General features: G+C 37.8%; 1 protein-coding gene across 1 annotated transcript in view; it reads right to left on the minus strand.

Moving 5' to 3' along the window:
• The window catches only part of LOC113031335 (uncharacterized), a 32,333-nt gene extending 13,520 nt beyond the window's left edge, over positions 1-18,813 (minus strand). Inside the window, exons 1-14 of the mRNA XM_026183315.2 lie at positions 18,601-18,813; positions 15,166-15,250; positions 14,417-14,485; positions 14,098-14,270; positions 11,828-11,956; positions 11,613-11,666; positions 11,431-11,484; positions 10,727-10,780; positions 10,445-10,498; positions 9,635-9,688; positions 7,124-7,177; positions 6,574-6,627; positions 6,266-6,319; positions 5,302-5,346 (exon numbers count right to left, since the gene is read on the minus strand). Coding sequence (XP_026039100.2) covers positions 5,302-5,346; positions 6,266-6,319; positions 6,574-6,627; positions 7,124-7,177; positions 9,635-9,688; positions 10,445-10,498; positions 10,727-10,780; positions 11,431-11,484; positions 11,613-11,666; positions 11,828-11,956; positions 14,098-14,270; positions 14,417-14,485; positions 15,166-15,250; positions 18,601-18,621 — 954 coding nt within the window. The 5' untranslated portion in view covers positions 18,622-18,813. The remainder of the gene's footprint in view (positions 1-5,301; positions 5,347-6,265; positions 6,320-6,573; positions 6,628-7,123; positions 7,178-9,634; positions 9,689-10,444; positions 10,499-10,726; positions 10,781-11,430; positions 11,485-11,612; positions 11,667-11,827; positions 11,957-14,097; positions 14,271-14,416; positions 14,486-15,165; positions 15,251-18,600) is intronic.
• Positions 18,814-19,608: the final 795 nt, after the last annotated feature.

Here is a 19,608-nt window from a genome sequence, read left to right on the forward strand (position 1 = left end):
ATACTATTTATAAGAAGAAGCATAGAAGAAAAACAAAGAAACACTACTGGTGAAGATGCACATACAGGGAGTGCAGAATTATTAGGCAAATGAGTATTTTGTCCACATCATCCTCTTCATGCATGTTGTCTTACTCCAAGCTGTATAGGCTCGAAAGCCTACTACCAATTAAGCATATTAGGTGATGTGCATCTCTGTAATGAGAAGGGGTGTGGTCTAATGACATCAACACCCTATATCAGGTGTGCATAATTATTAGGCAACGTCCTTTCCTTTGGCAAAATGGGTCAAAAGAAGGACTTGACAGGCTCAGAAAAGTCAAAAATAGTGAGATATCTTGCAGAGGGATGCAGCAGTCACAAAATTGCAAAGCTTCTGAAGCGTGATCATCGAACAATCAAGCGTTTCATTCAAAATAGTCAACAGGGTCGCAAGAAGCGTGTGGAAAAACCAAGGCGCAAAATAACTGCCCATGAACTGAGAAAAGTCAAGCGTGCAGCTGCCAAGATGCCACTTGCCACCAGTTTGGCCATATTTCAGAGCTGCAACATCACTGGAGTGCGCAAAAGCACAAGGTGTGCAATACTCAGAGACATGGCCAAGGTAAGAAAGGCTGAAAGACAACCACCACTGAACAAGACACACAAGCTGAAACGTCAAGACTGGGCCAAGAAATATCTCAAGACTGGTTTTTCTAAGGTTTTATGGACTGATGAAATGAGAGTGAGTCTTGATGGGCCAGATGGATGGGCCCGTGGCTGGATTGGTAAAGGGCAGAGAGCTCCAGTCCGACTCAGACGCCAGCAAGGTGGAGGTGGAGTACTGGCTTGGGCTGGTATCATCAAAGATGAGCTTGTGGGGCCTGTTCGGGTTGAGGATGGAGTCAAGCTCAACTCCCAGTCCTACTGCCAGTTTCTGGAGGACACCTTCTTCAAGCAGTGGTACAGGAAGAAGTCTGCATCCTTCAGAAAAACATGATTTTCATGCAGGACAATGCTCCATCACACGCGTCCAAGTACTCCACAGCGTGGCTGGCAAGAAAGGGTATAAAAGAAGAAAAACTAATGACATGGCCTCCTTGTTCACCTGATCTGAACCCCATTGAGAACCTGTGGTCCATCATCAAATGTGAGATTTACAAGGAGAGAAAACAGTACACCTCTCTGAACAGTGTCTGGGAGGCTGTGGTTGCTGCTGCACGCAATGTTGATGGTGAACAGATCAAAACACTGACAGAATCCATGGATGGCAGGCTTTTGAGTGTCCTTGCAAAGAAAGGTGGCTATATTGGTCGCTGATTTGTTTTTGTTTTGTTTTTGAATGTCAGAAATGTATATTTGTGAATGTGGAGATGTTATATTGGTTTCACTGGTAAAAATAAATAATTGAAATGGGTATATATTTGTTTTTTGTTAAGTTGCCTAATAATTATGCACAGTAATAGTCACCTGCACACACAGATATCCCCCTAAAATAGCTAAAACTAAAAACAAACTAAAAACTACTTCCAAAAACATTCAGCTTTGATATTAATGAGTTTTTTGGGTTCATTGAGAACATGGTTGTTGTTCAATAATAAAATTATTCCTCAAAAATACAACTTTCCTAATAATTCTGCACTCCCTGCATCACACAATAAAATAAAAAAAATCACTGAAAGCACAAAGTGTATGAACAGCAATAATATTACATAATGTGCTTTTAAAAACTTTGTGAGCAACAAACTTAATTGAATCTGAACAGTCTGAACACAGTTTTATTCCCATTCTGTTCACACACAGACTTCAAGGAAACTATGTGTGAGTCAAAACGCTACAAAAATGTTCCCAAAGAGTAAAAGATGTATCTTTGATCTACTTCTACACTTTATCTTAGGATAGGATTAGGATTCAAGGATCAAGATGCAATCAGAAAGAAATTAGGTAAAATGACTCAGGAAAAAAGTAAAATAAAAAGGAGTGGTAAGAATAACGGGCTCCAGAAAATGTAACTAGCTAATCTACTTTTTAACGACTCAGTGAATCAACTGATAATCATATAATGATCAGAACCGCTTCAGCTTCAGGAAATCCTAAGAGAAAACCGATTAATGAAGTTTTGAGTTGTTTGTTCCTGTCAGTGAATCACACTGACGTGCTGCTGTGTGTGAAACTAGTTAAACAAAAACTTGGGTTGTTCATTACATTACACATTATAAATAACTTTGGCAGCAGCACACTGTTAAATGTTTGTGAACTGGTTAAACAGGTTAAATAGATTTTCTGGGAACCAAGTCAAATTAAGATAACTCCTGTACTCACTTTTACTCTTTACTTTCACTTTTACTTACTACCCTTCAACTACAGCTCTTCAAAGAACCTTAGCCTCAGTTTTGTTATACTGGCACTCTTATTAGACACCGGTGTTCATGCATTTCTCAGTTTGACTCAGTATTTTAGTGAGAATTTTGTACAGAAACTTTTCAGTAAACATCTCTGTAAGTGTAAAAATATTCAACAAAAAGTCAGATGGCTGAGATCAAAGTAATAGAGAACTCTTTGGGAAAGTTCAGAAACTACTCTGTGTTTTTGATTCTCTGCCAAAACAGCTAATACAGTGATTTAATCCAGTGCTTCTAGTTTCTACTTTACTTTGATTACATCACTGAAACTTTTCATTTTTCTACTTTCTTTTTGGCTTCTATAGCTCACTTACATATAGACAGAAAAGGTAAAGGTAAACATATACTTTTTTAAAACCCTATAGCAATAAGTGTAATATATGGTATTTTTTTTCCTCTCTGAACTTAAAGTTTCAGGGAGACCTAAAGTTATAAGAGCTAGAAATGACTCACAAGAAAATTACTTTCTTTCCTACTGAGAGAAAAACAGCTTATGGGGATTTTGCCTGCCACCAATGAGAATCTACATTGATTTATTGAATCTTCTTATCATCAGTTATATCAGATCAAATATATTTCCCGTTTTTCAGTGTCACATTTAGATTACAAAGGTCATATGAAGCACAGGAAGAAATGATCTTTTTCTGCTTGTGACTGATTGACAAACATGATCGTCTGTCATAAGTTTAGTTTGTTGCAATAAAAAAATATTGTGAAAACTAAGGGTTGCCAAAGAGTTTCTTATTTAGTAAGTAGGTGGTTTTGCTGTCTAAACCACACAAGTTCTTTTCCCTCCATTTCCAGTCTGTATGCTAAGATAAGCTAAGCACACTCCTGATTTCTACTCGTTAAACAGATTTTTAGGTATCTTCATCCTTTCATCTCGTGTGTGTGTGTGTCATCTTTAGTTAATTAGTGTAATTGCTTTATATAGCACATTTTCTGGCTCCGTGTTGCCTAATAACCCAACTTGTCACATGATCCACTTAGTTAACAGCTGACACACATTAAATATTTGGAATTTTGTTACTGGAAACTGTGCATCCTCTTCTTTTATTATGTATTTTCCCAAATTTTCTTATATATTTCCACACTTTTCTCAATATGATAGAATTTTTAATATACACACACATTTTTCAGTCAGTGATTTCCATTGATAGAGATCTCCAAAAGTTGATTCTGTTCATCTGGATATGAAAAGTGGCAGGTTAGCCTTGTTAGACTGTGAGATTTCCATCTGTAATGGGGGACAGCTAAAAGCTGATGTGTACCATAAACCTACGCATACGGATCAGTATTTAAGGTTCGACTCTCATCATCCACTGGAGTATAAACTGGGTGTCATCAGGACACTACAACACAGAGCGAACACCATCCCCACAGACACAGCAGCCAGGGAAGCAGAAGAACATCACATCATCACATCAAGAAGGCCCTGAGTAAATGTGGTTATCCCAGCTGGACTTTTGTCATTTACACCTACAGGCCAGTGGACACTCTTTCAATGATGAGGATGTACACATCCTGGACAGGGAGGAATGCTGGTTTGAGTCAAGGAGGCCATTTACGTGAAAAGGGAAAGACCATCTCTGAATCGAGGAGGGGGCCTAAGGGTACATCTTTCGCCATCGTACAATGCTGTGATTGCAGCCATTCCCCAACTCTCTGTGAATGGTACTCATGGCCATTGATCAATGGGCTTTGATCAGTGGTTGTTGATCAATGGTCATGAGAATTTGCATAATCATGATGAAGGAACTGACCTCCCAGGCCATTGTTCCTTCAGTGGGCTGGTTTCAGTCATTATGCAAATATGCTGTTTACCTGCATGAATGACGAAACGTTTCTCCCACTGAAAACGTTACGTCCAGATGAACAGAATCAACTTTTTGGAGATTTACTTACCTGGATGATTGAGCATGCATTAAGATAGAAATCTTGTTTTTTTTTTGATTTTCTGATAAAACTGAGCAAAAAGATTATTAAGATCTCCTACAAATCATCTTGTTTTATTCTTGTTGTGGTTAATTTTATTTTAATTTTATTTTTAATACGATAAAAATGTTTCTGTTTCTTGTTAATCATTTATTTAAAAGGTTTTCGTGAAGGAGGCTTTTGAAAGCCTTCAGTCAACATGAAGTTTTTCTGACTACTACTCTGAAGTCTCAGTAGGACCACTGGTGAGGTGCCAGCAAACAGGTGAAAAATATAAAGTTAAACAAATGAATAAATTACAATACAATATTTGGGGGGGAAGGCAAGGAAACATACATGTGCTTGTGCTGGCACATTTAAGTAAAATTCAACTTCAACCATTTTTATTCTTTTTGTTTTTTTATTGTGTGTTGCTATAACTTATTTTGGCTTCTAGGCTGAAATAGGTTAGAAAAAGTTTGAGAGCCAGTGATGTATACTGTTATACAAAAGTGTTTTTGTCATTTATTCAGCTTAATAAAGTGTGTACTTAGAGTCAACTAACACTGCATATGTTTGTGTGTTACATTAATACTAAATTCTTTAATTGCCCATATTTACATCATTCCCTTTATTTTAGCTTATTTGTAGGGAGTTTTACCAGCTCTTAACAGTGTGCCTTGGCTTTAGACAGTTTTGCTATTTTTATGGCTGATTCATTAGTTTGTGATGTGGGTCTCGCAAAAGGGCAGAAATGAGATATCCAAACTGGAAAAACAAAAGAAGTACCCGGGCAGTAATAATATTTATGTGAGATTCCTGTGAAATGTGGCCAGGAGCCAGAGTGACTCTCAGACTCATAAAATGCAAAAGTTTTCTTCCCAGGCTGAATCATGAAGGCCATAATCTGGAAACTGAAAGGATGACTGGGTGAACTTAAATACAGACACTTGGGCATGAAAAAAAAGATTTGAGCAGAATAAAAGTGCCTCAGTTTATTTGTGTACCTTCGGACCGCTCTTTCCGATTGGGCCTTGCTGTCCAGGATAACCCTGAGGAGGATAAACAAGAAATATTGTTCTCAGATTTTTTTAAATCAAAGGAGAAAAAAGAGAAATGAGTTCAAATATGACGTGAAGAAGAAAATTATATAAAACAGTGAATTCGGGAAATTTTAGAAATGAAAACACTAAATAAGCCGCTTTGTACTAGAGCCTGAAGCTTAGGAGCTTGTGTCACTTTAAAAGGAGGAGTCTGAGTGATATCATCTGTTGCTACGTAGATGGAACACAATTAAATAAAGGAAGATTAAACCACAAGGCAACCCTTGACAGAGTCACATGTGTACCGCTATAGTATGCGTCAGTATTTGTTGTAATGGAAACCCGAAGAAAAAAGAAACGTGAATCTCCTCAACCCAGGAAAGGTTTATGGAATTATATCTGTGACTCTGTTCTGTGTAATGGGACAGTTTGAAAAGCGTGTTTGGAGGACTTAGGAAAAAAAAGTTGTACGTTCTGCCTTTCGTGTAGATTTAATCAAATTCACAGCTCACAGCTAATGAAATTTCCTCCTGCTCATTTGCTAATAGAGGTAAAACTAACTACTGTGCGTCTCAGATTGAGCAAACTTGGGACTGCACAGACAGAGAAGTTATTAATACACTTTTATGCTGATTAAAACAAGCATGCCGAGATATTAGAAGATATTTTGTCTATTGCATAACATAACTAATGCATAATTGAATAGAGTCCCAGATATATATTAATACACCAGAGAAACTGCATCATCAGATGTCTTAAAAACCTTTGATACAATGTTTTGAATCGGTTTTTTGATTTTAAAAAAAATTGCCAAGAAAGGAAAGGTTATGGAAGTCAAATGAGATTAAAATTCAAATCAAATGATGACACATAGAGTAAATGTTAAGATGCTTTGGTAGTTTCCATGACCAGTAATGATGTGTCTTACAGTGTAGCCTCTCTCGCCAACATCACCTGGAAACCCAGGTGCTCCTGTTTGACCCTGTTGACGAAGAACAAACATGTTTAGATCGACACCAAGACAGCTGTGACTTGAACCGGCACTGCTGGTTATCAAAAAATTGTGCAATAAACAGCTAGACATAATGCAGAAGAATAAAAATAATTATTTTCTTTTAAGCAAAGAAACTGTCAGTTTTTGATCATAGACATTTTAAACCACCTTCAGTTGTGTGCCAGGGGAAATCACCAAACATTTTCTTTTTTGAAGAATTTAAGTATGTGATACTTATATACCTTTGGTCCGTCTCTTCCCTGAGGACCTTGTCTGCCTTTGTCACCAGGAGCGCCCTAAAAAAGAAAAAACACATCCATCCAAAGTGCCAAAAACTAATAAACAAACCAGAGCATTCAAAACACATGGTTAAAAACTTTATTATATTATTCAGTGTAAATAAATTCATAAAATACAGAAACTTAAAATAAAAAAAAATCATATACACACTGTATACACTTTAGTAACAAGTACTGATTGTTACTGTTATTACTTGTTAAACCAGTATTTTATTCAATAATTTATTAAGAAAAAAACAAAACAATAAAAATCAGTTTATTTCCATGTCTTTATGGGCCTATTGACTTGGCCAAATAAATAAATAAAGATAAAAATTGAAAAGAACCACTAATATTTGAGTTTATAAATACTGATACTAATAAATGATTAATAAAATAATTTCAGCATTTGCCTCATCAAAATGTTACTGAACATAAAACACAGCTGCGTTGTTGTATTCCAGTCGTGTAATTATCATGAGGACATAGTTATCACTCTTTTTTTTTCTTTTACCTTGATACCTTTAGTCCCTCTTCCTCCAGCAGGCCCAGCATCACCACGACGACCCTGAAATAACCAAAAAACTCAATTACCACCTTTTCCAGTTGTGTGGCTCCATCAGCTCATCAAGTTCTAGGGTCTATAATATATAATCCATGTCTATAATATTAATCTCCCCAATCCAGGGTCTAGCCAAAGGTAAAATGTGGTGATTTATGGTGAATTGTGGCACTGAAACATTAACTGGAAAATGCTGTCTCATCCATTCGTTAAAAATTGCATCATCACTTTATAATTTTAGTTAATTGTGTCATTTATTCATTTATTTTTTTGTCCTAATTTGAACATCAAAATTTATGTTCTTTCCTGAGTCAAAGTGAAACTTTGTGCCTAATATGAAGAACGACTCTAGAGGTTTGAAAGAAATTGTTGTGTTCACAAGAGCAGGATTCTTTTGCAGGCAAAAACTCTTCAGTGATTTACCATGTCACTACCCGATCCGTACCGGAAACCCGATCCGTACCACGCATGTGCGAAAGGCATCTACTTCCACTCGAAGCATTTTATTATAGTTACGGGTCAGCGTATCTGTTAAGATGTTAACAATAATAAGTATCTGTTAAAATGTTTGCAATAATGAAACATTTCAATACAATGTAGACCAAAAAAAAAAAAAGTTACGGATCAGGCCTCCCCAATCCTTACTCACATGTTCAAAAGTCAGACCGTACAGATCCGGTCTACCCGATCTTACCGCCTACGTGCAGATGTTCTCTTCTTCTTCTGTTTCGTTGTGTATGCGTGTTAAATTTGATTTAGTAATAGTCGAGTGTGTTTATGTTTGTCTATGTGGAGAGGATTGATTGGAATTGTGACGATGATGTCCGCTATCACTGACAATTGTCAGTAAACACTTAATTTGGCTAATGAATCTTCACGTGACTCATTACAAATGTTTATTTTTAGACACAATAGGCTTCTATACGGAGGTATCCATTGTTTAAATGTCCCGGGCAGTCGAAAAGGAAATATGTCCAGAAATACTAGGAGCTTACTTGGCGCTAACCATGTCATTGAAATACATTAACTGTCACAATGTTGGCAAAGAGAGGAAGTGACGAAAGATTCTCGCGTGCGTGGTACAGATCGGGTAGCGACAAGCATCATAACAGATGAAGTAATCATCTTGGCCATCATGTGAGATGGGCTGTGATAAAGTGATAATAACTCCTTTCATACATGAGCAGGGAACTATATTATTTAACTATGGTAGTAATAATATTTTACAATTCTTCAGCCAGTACGGAGTGGCTCTTTGGATCTCATAATACACATAATGTTTGGAAGTCAAAAGGCACTGCATATCACCCTAAAACACCAGAGCAACATTGAAGTTTGGAGGTGGGAATTTCATGGTTTCAAATATACCAGGATGGAACAAGGGTGGAAAATTTCAGCAAGACAGTGATCCCAAACACACAGGCAAGGAAACTCAGTTGGTGTCAGAGAGAGAAAATAAAGCTGCTAGAATGGCTCAGACCTGACCTGAACCCAATGGAAAATCTATGTAAAGAACTAAAGCTCAGAGTTCATAGAAGGAACTCACAGAACATCTGAATTTGAAAACTATGTAATGGAGAGGGCCAAAATCACACCTGAGTAATGCTTGTGACTAGTTTCTCCACACAGGAGACATCTTGTCACCGACAAAGGCTTCTTTACGAAGTATTACATACATTTCAGTCAGCGTGTTCAATATTATTTTCCTGTGCCATTTCTCATTATTACAGATAACTTTGAACATCTATGGTTTGTTTTCTTAGCATGTGTGGATTGAATGGGTTGTTTTTGTGCATGAATAAATGTGTGTGTGTGTGTGTGTGTGTGTGTGTGTGTGTGTGTGTGTGTGTGTGTGTGTGTGTGTGTGTGTGTGTGTGTGTGTGTGTGTGTGTGTAACTGCAGTTAGGGGTCATAAAGTTTATTATCAGGAACTGCCAGAAAAATCCCCCAAACCCCAATCTGCTATTTAAATGTGTCATTTGTTTGTTGATACTCTGGGTGATTTCCAGGATAATGACACAACCTCTGTTGTCTCAGTCTGCAGTGGGAGGTGGTTTCAGTTTCATTTCCTGAATGTGTCAGTGCATGTCAGTGAAATACCTTAAATTAATCTAATTTAATCTTTTTTTTAAAAATGTGCCTGCATAATTTGCTTGCTATGCTTACATAGCATCTACAACAGTTGAAATCCAATTATTAAAGCTTTTCTGTGTAACTTTTGCACTGTTTTTTTTTTCCAACACGGAAACCCATTGATTCAGTGTAGACTAAATAACATCTGCCAGTTTAAAAATAGTGTGAAGTCACGACTTCCTTACTTTCACTTTTATCAGAATTAGTCTGATTTAGTTGAGCTGAAGCAAATGTTTCACTAAAAACCTGTTCTTATTCAGCTTATTGAAGTTTAGCTTAGATGTTAAATTTTCCACCACAGAGAGGCTGAGAGGTAGCTGTGTTCCTTACAGTCTCACCAGGAGGTCCGACTCCTCCACGGGGTCCCTCCAATCCCATGTCACCCTGTCAACAAGAAGAGGCACTGCAATTATTGGCTACTTGAGCTGCTAATAACACATAATAACTGCTGGGCTAAACAAATGCAAAACAGTATAAAAATACAATGGTTCAATGTAAATCTGTAATTTAAAACCATAATGTTTTTAAATTAATTATATATTTATAATAAATCATATAAACAGCAATAGATAGATCTAATAATTATGACGTCTACCACAAACTAATATTATGAAGCCCTGAACTGTAATTCTTTCAGCATAAAATCACATAATTTCAGGTCAAATGAGCTTTCTTTAAATTATTATTATATTACATGTCACTTCAGTGAATTTTAAACTTACTGATGGGGTTGATGCAATTGATAATTACACTTCATATAGTTCTCTAAATGTAGCTGTTGCAGGTATTGCAGTCTGCTTAGGTATTGTCTGTCTATCATTATGCAAATATTTTGCTTATTTATTGACAGGAGCATAGAAGACATTTAAACAAACAAAAATATTGTAAATAATGCACAGAAAAAAATAATGCTCCAAAGGGAAGAGATGCTGTAACTTGTAGATAAATACCTGACACTGTGAAAACATTATGTCAGGTATGACATTGTGGAAATACTAAATGTATACTGTAATCAGTGCATTAACTCAACAGTGATGCATCTATCAACATCCCTCCAACCACATGACTGAGGCGAGAGGGGTGGGAGGGATAGAGTGTGCGTGTGTGTGTGTGTGTGTGTGTGTGTTTGTGTGTGTTTACCTTTAGACCCACATCTCCAGGCTCACCTGGCTCTCCTGGAAGTCCAGTTTCTCCCTGACAGATTCAATGAATAAGCTTAGGAAAGTTTTAAAAATCCTCACAGATGGAGCTGCAGCTTTACGGAGCTTAACTCTTTGGTGAAAAAAAAATTTCAGTTATTACTTTAAAAGGTTTTAAATGAAACTTAACAGCTCACACTCTGCACTTATATCTTTTAATAGTCACAATAAAATGTAAACGTAGCCAGTTAACTTTCACTTCAGGATGGACTGGTTAACTCACTGTGGCTCCAGAAAAACCAGAAGCTCCTTCATCTCCCTCAGGACCATGGTCACCCTGCAAAATGAGGTCAAAGGTTACAACAGACAAGGGCAAAAACATTTCCAAAGCTTATACACAACACTCACTCTCCTTACACAACAAAGCAGTTTCATAGTCTTAAAAATTGCAACAGCTGAAAGTTATAAACAGTGAATTTTTGATATATGGTGAAATCAATTTAAAAAATAAAAATAATGAAATTATTGGAATGACTGATTATATCTTAATCCTGCTTTAGTTGGGGCACCTCGAGGTGTTGTGTAAAATAACACTAAAACAGCAGAAAACACTTTTTTCCCTTTTCCTGTCATAGACAAGATTTTTTTTCTGCTTTAGTCTTTAATTACTTAAATTACCCAAATTACTTTAAATTTAATTAAGTTTCAAATGAAGAGCTTTCACTTTCAGTTTGGCTTCAGGTTTTTAACAAACTTTCCTTCACTGCTTATACCTCTTTTACTTTCTGTTTAGCTGACTGGCTTTTATGGTCGTTAAAACTCAGTATTTTCAGTTTCATTTTATTTTTTCTTTAGTTTTTACTTTCACTCTATGTTACAACACCAATGCTGTCATTACTTTCACAGTGTTATGGGAGCTACAAATGTAAATACAAGCTATTTTGCATGGTAGTATCAACTGTGACTGCTGTAGCATGATTTACTCACCACTGGTCCAGTATCTCCTCTCCTTCCCTGAACACCTTTGGTCCCTTTATAGCCCTAAAACACAAAACGGATAAATAACCAGTAATTAAACTACTTGAATATGCAGCTGCTGCTTTAGTATCACTTTAATCAGGCATTCTTGTCATAAACAAACATCCATTATTCATGTTTAAGACTTTTACCTCTCTCCCTTGAGACCCTGGTTTACCGGTTTTACCCTGCAGGCCTCTGGATCCCTGAGAGAAAGAGAAAAGGAATCAGACTGTGGAAAACAAAAACTACAACATAAACAAACCTACATTTGACCCTAGTTTTGGATCAGGCCATGCAGTGTAAGAATGAAACAAAGGGGCCATTGACTGCATTTAGCCAGTGATGTGATGCAATGTGGCTGTACCTTCGGTCCTGTGAAGCCAGCAAATCCAGGCTCTCCGGGCTCACAGTCACACTCTGTTGGCCCCACCTGCCCAAGCTCTGCATCGCCCCCTGACTCTTCTGAGGAGCCAGTGTCAGGCTCATATGGCACCTAAAACACAACATTAACAAATATTATCACACCTATGGTGTCCTTCAAATTTAGCTTCACTACACCCAATGCCCTGCACCCGCATAGACATGGTTTTGTAGACATTCCTGATTCCATTTTCCTTGTTTTAAAGAAACAGTTACCAAATCAACCTCATAGTAAGATTTGCTTGACTTAAACTAAAATGGACACATTAAATTAATTTTGAATCTCATTATTGGTGAGGAATATTCAATAATACTAATTTTATATTACTCGTAACAATCTTTTTTTTTAATCGCTTATTGGCCTTGTGCAGTGCTTCAGATTAGCTATGCTCTGGAACAAGTATGTCATTTTCATCATGAAGAACCACAAGTTGCAGAAGAGGCTTGATGGTGTAGGGTTATGATTCTTGTAGGTTCAAATCCTGGATGCGCCCTTACTTTGGAGCAATTACTGACCGATAGTTCTGGCAGGCAGTTTGCTTTCAGCATCACTAAACAAAAATTGTAGAAAATCTAGCCCATTACAGAAGACTGCCGGTAATAATACTTAAGTGCCTCCAGGGGGCAGCCACCCGCCTGTGACCTGAAGTGGACACTCCACCCGATTCTAGCTGAGAACCATGACCTCAGACCTGGAAATGCGGACATTCATCTGCCAATCACCTCACTTAAAGCTGGAGGCTCCCACCTGAGGGAGCCAACAGAACCACATCATCTGCAAAAAAGCATAGATGAGATCCTGAAACCACCAAAGTCCAAACCTTCTGCCACTTGCCAAAGTCCAAAACCCATAAGTAGGGATGGGTATCGTTTAGGTTTTATCCGATACCGGTGCCAAACCGGTACTTTTGAAACGGTGCCGGTGCTTAAACGGTACTCAAACCGGTGCTTAAAGAATGGAGAACACCAACTTTGTCCAAAAACCTCTCATGTTCAGCTGTTTTTTTGTAAAAAGATAACAAAGTTAGCCTTTTCTGCAGCTATGGGGCATATATGGTATCACTCTTGGCTGGAAGCAGTGCTTAAACAATGGAAAAAACACAAACTTTGTCCAAAAACCTCTCATGTTTAACTGTTTTCCACTTTTTCTTTGGTCATTTTAGCCTTTTTGGCCAGGGTGAAGGGAGTATCTGCCATCAAACAAGAAGACAGCCACATGTAGCTATGATGATGTTTGCTAGTTCACCTTACATGCATTAATGTAATAACGTGGTGAGCCTACTCAACGTAAATTACACACGAACAACATTAAGCTACTCACGCAGAGAAGAACGGCTGCTGCTGCCATCATCATCCGTCATCATTTCTGCTACACTGGCAGGGCTAGGGGCCAGGACTCTATTCTTCGGGTTTTTGGGGGATGTTGCTCCGGGTCCGATAACTGGCAACCCACCCGCAGTAGATGTGCACGGAGTGAGGTCTCGCAGCAAGCTATCAAATACGGCGCATTTCTCGGCTTTTAAAAAAAACGCTATGCGTCGCCAGGTGTTTCATCGGATTTGAGGTGTTACCTCCTTTGACAGTATCACAGTATCAGCTTAAAGCACTTGTTGCAGGCTGCTGAGTTTGCATATTTTGCTGTGAAGTACAGCCATACATTTGACCGGTCCTCCTTGGGCATTTTTAATCTAGCTCTGCTCTAAAAGAACGTGCGTACCGGGACCCGCTTACTATCCTCAGAAACATAAAATGATTGGCTAGAATCTAAAGTGTATCACAGCTCAGGGGAAAAAAAGCACCGAAATAAAGCACCGAAATGTGCGCTGCTTTTCGGTCTGGTTACTACCGTTTATGTCAGAACCAATACCGGTACCCATCCCTACCCATAAGGAATAAATCCGACTTATTGCCAACAATGCAGACCAAGCTTTCACTTGGCTGTACAGGGACTGAATGACCCTTAACAATGGGCTGAATGCCCTTTAATAGGAAGATTTTTATGCGTGAGAGAGGTCAGGTTTTTATGAATGGTATATGAAACTAAAACTCAGTTCCTAGTTATGTTTAGCAGATATGAAATTGTTGAGGGGCTTGGAACAAAGAGAGACTGAAAGAGGCTTGTTGTTTTTTAAAGCTCTCTCTGCATTTCTTCCTGCTGCAGTTTAATATTGTTGTTGAGCTACCCCTGACACTCCCAGCACACGGCTGTCCCACCTGCACGATCTCAGTGTCCTCTTTGGCATAGTGGGACTCAGTGGTGGTGATGTAGGGAAAGGTGTCCTCAGTGATCATGGTGATTTGGGTGGGGATTGGGCCATAAGTGTCATAATCCTCCTCCTCGAATATCTGGTCCACATCATAGCTATGAGTCGGCTCTGGTGGATATTCTAAGGAAATATTAAGACGTTTAGTTTTGTTTGGACTTTGTGGTGCATTGTTACAGTCAGCAGTCCTGGTCTGGAGCCCCGAGGACTTCAAACAGTCAGAGAGTGTCCTCTGGTACAGTTTACACTAACTGTGTTACTGATCTCACCTGGCTGAGGAGCAGCTAAGTTGTCATAGTGGTCAACTGCAGAAGACTCTTCATAGGTGTGTTCCTCACCTGAATAGACATGCAAAATACATGAGGTAAGAATTCAGTATGAGACACATGGGGAAATGTGACTCGTTTTAGGGGTATGATTCCTGTTTTGAGTGTGCACGATCCCGGGTTCAATTCCCTGATGAGCCCTTAACTTACAGCAAATGTGGGAGGATAAAAGTTGCATCATACTGTACATACAGATCAACAACTTCCAAAAACACCTCTCCTCTCTTGCAAAACTGTGATTTGAGTCAGTGCATTAAAGTTTATGAATAAAGTGAAGTTACAATCGGAAGGGTTTTTTGTTGAAAAAACAAAGAAACAAACAATAATTTGTGGTAATAATTGAATAAATATGAGTTTGTAATGAATATGTGATAAATTTTGTGCTCGCCTAACAATGCAATTCATTTAAAGTTGTTACTTTTTTTCTCCACATAAGCCTTTACTTGACTATGATATTAAACAAGAAAGTTACTAATGAGTTGTGAAGGTACTTTTTTAAAAGTAATTAAGCAGTGTTTATCATAATTAACTGTCGATTAGTTACCTAGAAGAAACCAGTTTACAATATTCCTCAGCTGGATTCTATAATTGTGTTATCTGTCACCTGTTGTTCTTTAGTAAAACAAGGCTAAACAGCTATTGTTTCACCTGAGGTTAAAGTTAAATCAGTGTCAGCATGAGGAAGCCCTGACCTGAGTGGTATCCAGAAAATTCCTCCTGGCAGTGAGAAGAGACGGCAAACAGCATGAACACGAGCAGCCCCGAGAGGAGCGACGCCTGCAGGGGACACATCAAATACAGCAGATAGACTCATGCAACACAATTCACCATTTCACACAACCTGAATGAATATTAAACTGTAAACTAAGATGTCACTGCTGGATGAGTTTGTTTTCTGACCCACTGTTCCTACTACAAGTGCTGTCAGCTGTATTTAAATAAATCCCTCCATTTGACTCTATTAATTAAATTAAATTAATTAAATTAAATTAGGTTTAATTAAATAATTAAACCAACTAACTTTTGATTGGCTGCTTCTTGCACACTAAGAATTTGAACGGCAGGTGGGTGGGGCTCCTGTATTCACAAACAGTTAAGTGCATTTAATGACCACCAGAGATGGGCAGTAACGTGTTATTGTAATCTGATTACTACAAAAAGTAATTAGATTACTCTTACTTTCCCGTAAGCACGCTGCATTACTGCGTTACTAAACCGTGATTTGTGTGTGAGAGTGTCTGATGACAATGACGTAAGCGCGTGCGACGTCAGTGGCAGCAACAGATGTGTAAATCAACATCTGAGCAAGCACCTGGCCTTCTGCCATGGGAATGTGAAATTCACAGAGAAAGCACCGGATCCCCCCACTGACAACTGCAAGAAACACTCGTCTGCTTGACTTCTGCATTTCTGTCATTGCAGGTGCTCATTGGTCTATCCTTTGAGGGATAGGTCCCCGTTTTAAATCGTAGACAAGCCCTAACTACACAAAGACTGTTGCAAACTATTCTACTTTGAAGAGTGCCCATGCTGAACCTCATGTTTTTAGATTTGAGTCCCTTGTTGGTATTTTTTTTTAATGTTATGCACAAAAAGGGTATCAATTAGCTGTCTGTGAGGTAGCTCATCCATCTCGTGATCCATCATATTTCACAGGCTAAACACAAACTAATTATTCTACAGGGACTGCAGCAGTGCTTCTTTCTCTGTGAAGTGAAACTGTAAACAAACAAGGTTTAAAAAAAAAAAAAAAAAGATTGCAATCATGCTGATGTAGTTTTGCACCACTTTGACTTAGCAAAGACTTGTTTGACCTCGTTTTTTTACACTGGGAGTATTTTGACCGCTTTATAGGGGCTTTTTAGTTCCAGGAGACTTGATAAGTCAGATTCTTTCTTCCATTTACTCAGTGCATCATGTAAAGTGTTTTTACATTGTAAACTTTTATATAGGATCCAACCAACTTTATTTTATTTCAGAAAAAGAAAAAGTTTAAAGTAATCATGAGCTGCATAAACAGCCTAAAGGGAGTGTTAAGTATATTGATCAACAGAAATTCAGCATAATTCAGCTCTAATTCCAGTCTTCAGTCTTGTTGCCTCAGCTCAGGTGACTGATTACTGTCAGGTTTTATGGCTCTGCTTAGACCAGTGACAGGTGTTATACTGCCCTCTGGAGGTAGCATAGTAAACTACTGGTAGGATACTGACAGAATACAATCCTATGGCAGTTTTTGTATTAGCCAAACAAATTTTTAATAGAAAAACAAAACTCCTTAATTCTAAAGGCCTTTGTTTATTTCCATGTTATTTTTTCCAGCACTGTAAACGCTATGTGCAAATATTGATTTAACCCACACGGTCAGTCTGATTGAATGAATAATAGGCAGGTTATCTGTGAAGCCTTTCCTGACTCACAGTGGTTTTTCATTCAATCACCTCTAGGCTGCATTCCTGAAATGCTCTTTTTGAAGGACTTCCTAAAAGGACCATCATTGGCTTCAGCTTAATAACCTTTCAACAGAAATTTGAATAACTAAAACTAATAACCATGTTAACCAGTTTTAGCAGAGCTGCACTGGCATAAGAAATTTTTTGCACAAGTGATTTTGTATTTAAAGTCTTTTTTTTTTTAATTTAAAAGTTTACTTTAAGTTCTAACTCACAGTCATAGATCTTACACTGTCACTTGTTGGACAACCAATGACAAGTATCAAAAACATCAGAAGTGAAGCAACCGCTTTCACTGATGAACCTCCTGACCTCAGAGCAGAACTTGATGCATCAAATATGATCAGAGAAGTGTTTGGGTGGGCTATACCAACAAAGGAGAATGCTGTTTGCCTGAGAATTAAACAGACTGAGGTTTCTTTGTCAGGAGGAAGACTGCTGAGCACTTCTCAGACTCATCTGACATTCCTGAAGCCTCACTGTGAGGCTGCAGACCAGCACAGGAAAAACCTGCTCTGTACCTGGAAGGCTGTGTATTAGATTTTAACACAAGGTCACTGAACTGGATAAAAGGAGGATAAAAATGACCACAACCACATTTTTGTAATCATTTCCGAAACCTCAGATCAAACCTTTTGAAAAAGAATTTTGGGAAGATTCAAACCTTGAAAAGGTCAAATGAGCTCAGCTTCTCTGGTGTTAAAGAATCCCTCACTCTTATATTGTTTCTTTATTCAAGTAACAATTTATTCATATAATATTGCCCTGAATAAAGTAGCAAAAAGAGCTCATTATCCAATAATTTAACAAGAACATTTGCCACATTTCTGCTAGACAAATGTTGCCTTGTTAACCTTTATTAGAGGCTAGTTTGTGCATGAATTTAAACAACCCAAGAGAACAGCTGTAACAGACCATACAAGCAAATTCAAACCCAATTAACTCTGCCCTGTTGGACCTCTGGGGCAGTGAGGTAGTGAATACTCTCACATTTCATATTTAACTTTTTTGTTCATATTTGTGGATTGCTATAAAGAAACAAAGGCTGCTCCAACATTCCCAATGTGTGCAAAATCTATTTGGTCACATGGCCAAACATTACACCATGTACAAATTTCCCTTTGGCTTTGTTGTGAATTCTAGAGAAAAATCCAAAGTCAGCAAAGAATCTAAACAAAGCCTGCTCTGTGAATTAAAAAGCTTCCCCAGAACCTAAAAATTACCCACAAACATTCATCAGAAATGTCTGCTCAGCAAAATGACTCCCACACAGATGACTTACTGAACAGCTGAATACAGAATTAGTTTATGATGTATTGCACCAAAATGACTTTAAAAATGAAAATAAATTACCACAAGTTATACTGCAGTAAACAACAACAAAAAAGTTTTTTAGATAAATTCTGTCTGCAGATTTTGCAGATTTAGACGCTAACACAAACAAAAAGAGAAGATCTGCATTTTTAATATGGAAGTTAAATTAATTATATTGAAATTTTTAAGGCCTATATCAACATTTTAAGGTCCTGCTAACAGCCTGAGAGGCACTTTATAGACTGTCCAGTGGACTAAGGATAAACTAAAACCTTCCCCTGATTATTTTACCATAAGCAACATTTAACAGTTCCCTCAAAATGTGCAGGGCCAAATCCACATATGATGATAATCTCATCTTACCTTATCACAGGAGGCCCCCATGGTGCTGCACAGTGATTCCCTCTAGACCAGACCTGCTAAAGGATTCTTTGGGGATATATGGATGAGAACAAAAACAGCCAGATTTTACGTTCCCTGAGGAGTTTCCCTTACACTATTATCACCCCAACGGTTCCCCTGTACTCTCGTCTCTCCAGGATCCGTCAGGTTCCCAGGCACGGACGGGATCCTGTTAGACTTTTTTTGTTCTTCTCGTCCTCTATCTGTGCTTCTCAAAAGGGTGAGAAATACCAGATCCAGAATCCAGCATGAGCAGAGAAAAACCAGGACAGAAGGAAGATGAATAGATTTTGGGGTTTTGTGTCTTCACATTAATGTCTAGATCACATTTCCATGTGCTGCTGTCTGGAGTTGCAAAACAGTTTTAACATCTGATTAAAAAAAAAACTGTTTTGAGGATTGTAATCATCTAGACCACAATTTGCACCCATAATCATGCCTTGTATTTCCTCTCATGAGCTAAATAAAAAATGCATTCAAAATAAACTATCATTTAACGATTTTTCAAGCTTCAGCGAAACTTTTTCAAATTAGTTTAGTGAGGAACACATTTTACCCTCAGAACAAGATTTCTTAAATCAAAAGACCGAATGTTTTGCTGTGTTGCAATTTCAAACAATGATGTCATTTATGCCAACACAAATAGATTGTGTGACTATAGAGACAATTAATGATAATGATAATAATAATTTGTTATATAAATTGGTCATTTTTATATTCTTCAACCTAGGAACAAGAATCACAGGTGCATAGTTTTGCAACTATTCTTCAGTGAACAGTCAGATTTAGTTTTTATGTTCTTCCTGAAAGTCTGAACTCTTTATCAGACTATTAATTTAAATATCTGTAAAATGATCACCCTACATTTACTTGCAGTGTTTTTTGTTTTTTTTATAAACAGACCGCACAAACCCCCTTTACTCCATTTTCTTAATGACTTTCCAGGTAAACACACCCAAACTTACAGCA

Source organism: Astatotilapia calliptera, chromosome 11, assembly GCF_964374335.1.
Source record: "Astatotilapia calliptera chromosome 11, fAstCal68.1, whole genome shotgun sequence".
In the NCBI taxonomy this organism is placed as follows: Eukaryota; Metazoa; Chordata; class Actinopteri; order Cichliformes; family Cichlidae; genus Astatotilapia; species Astatotilapia calliptera.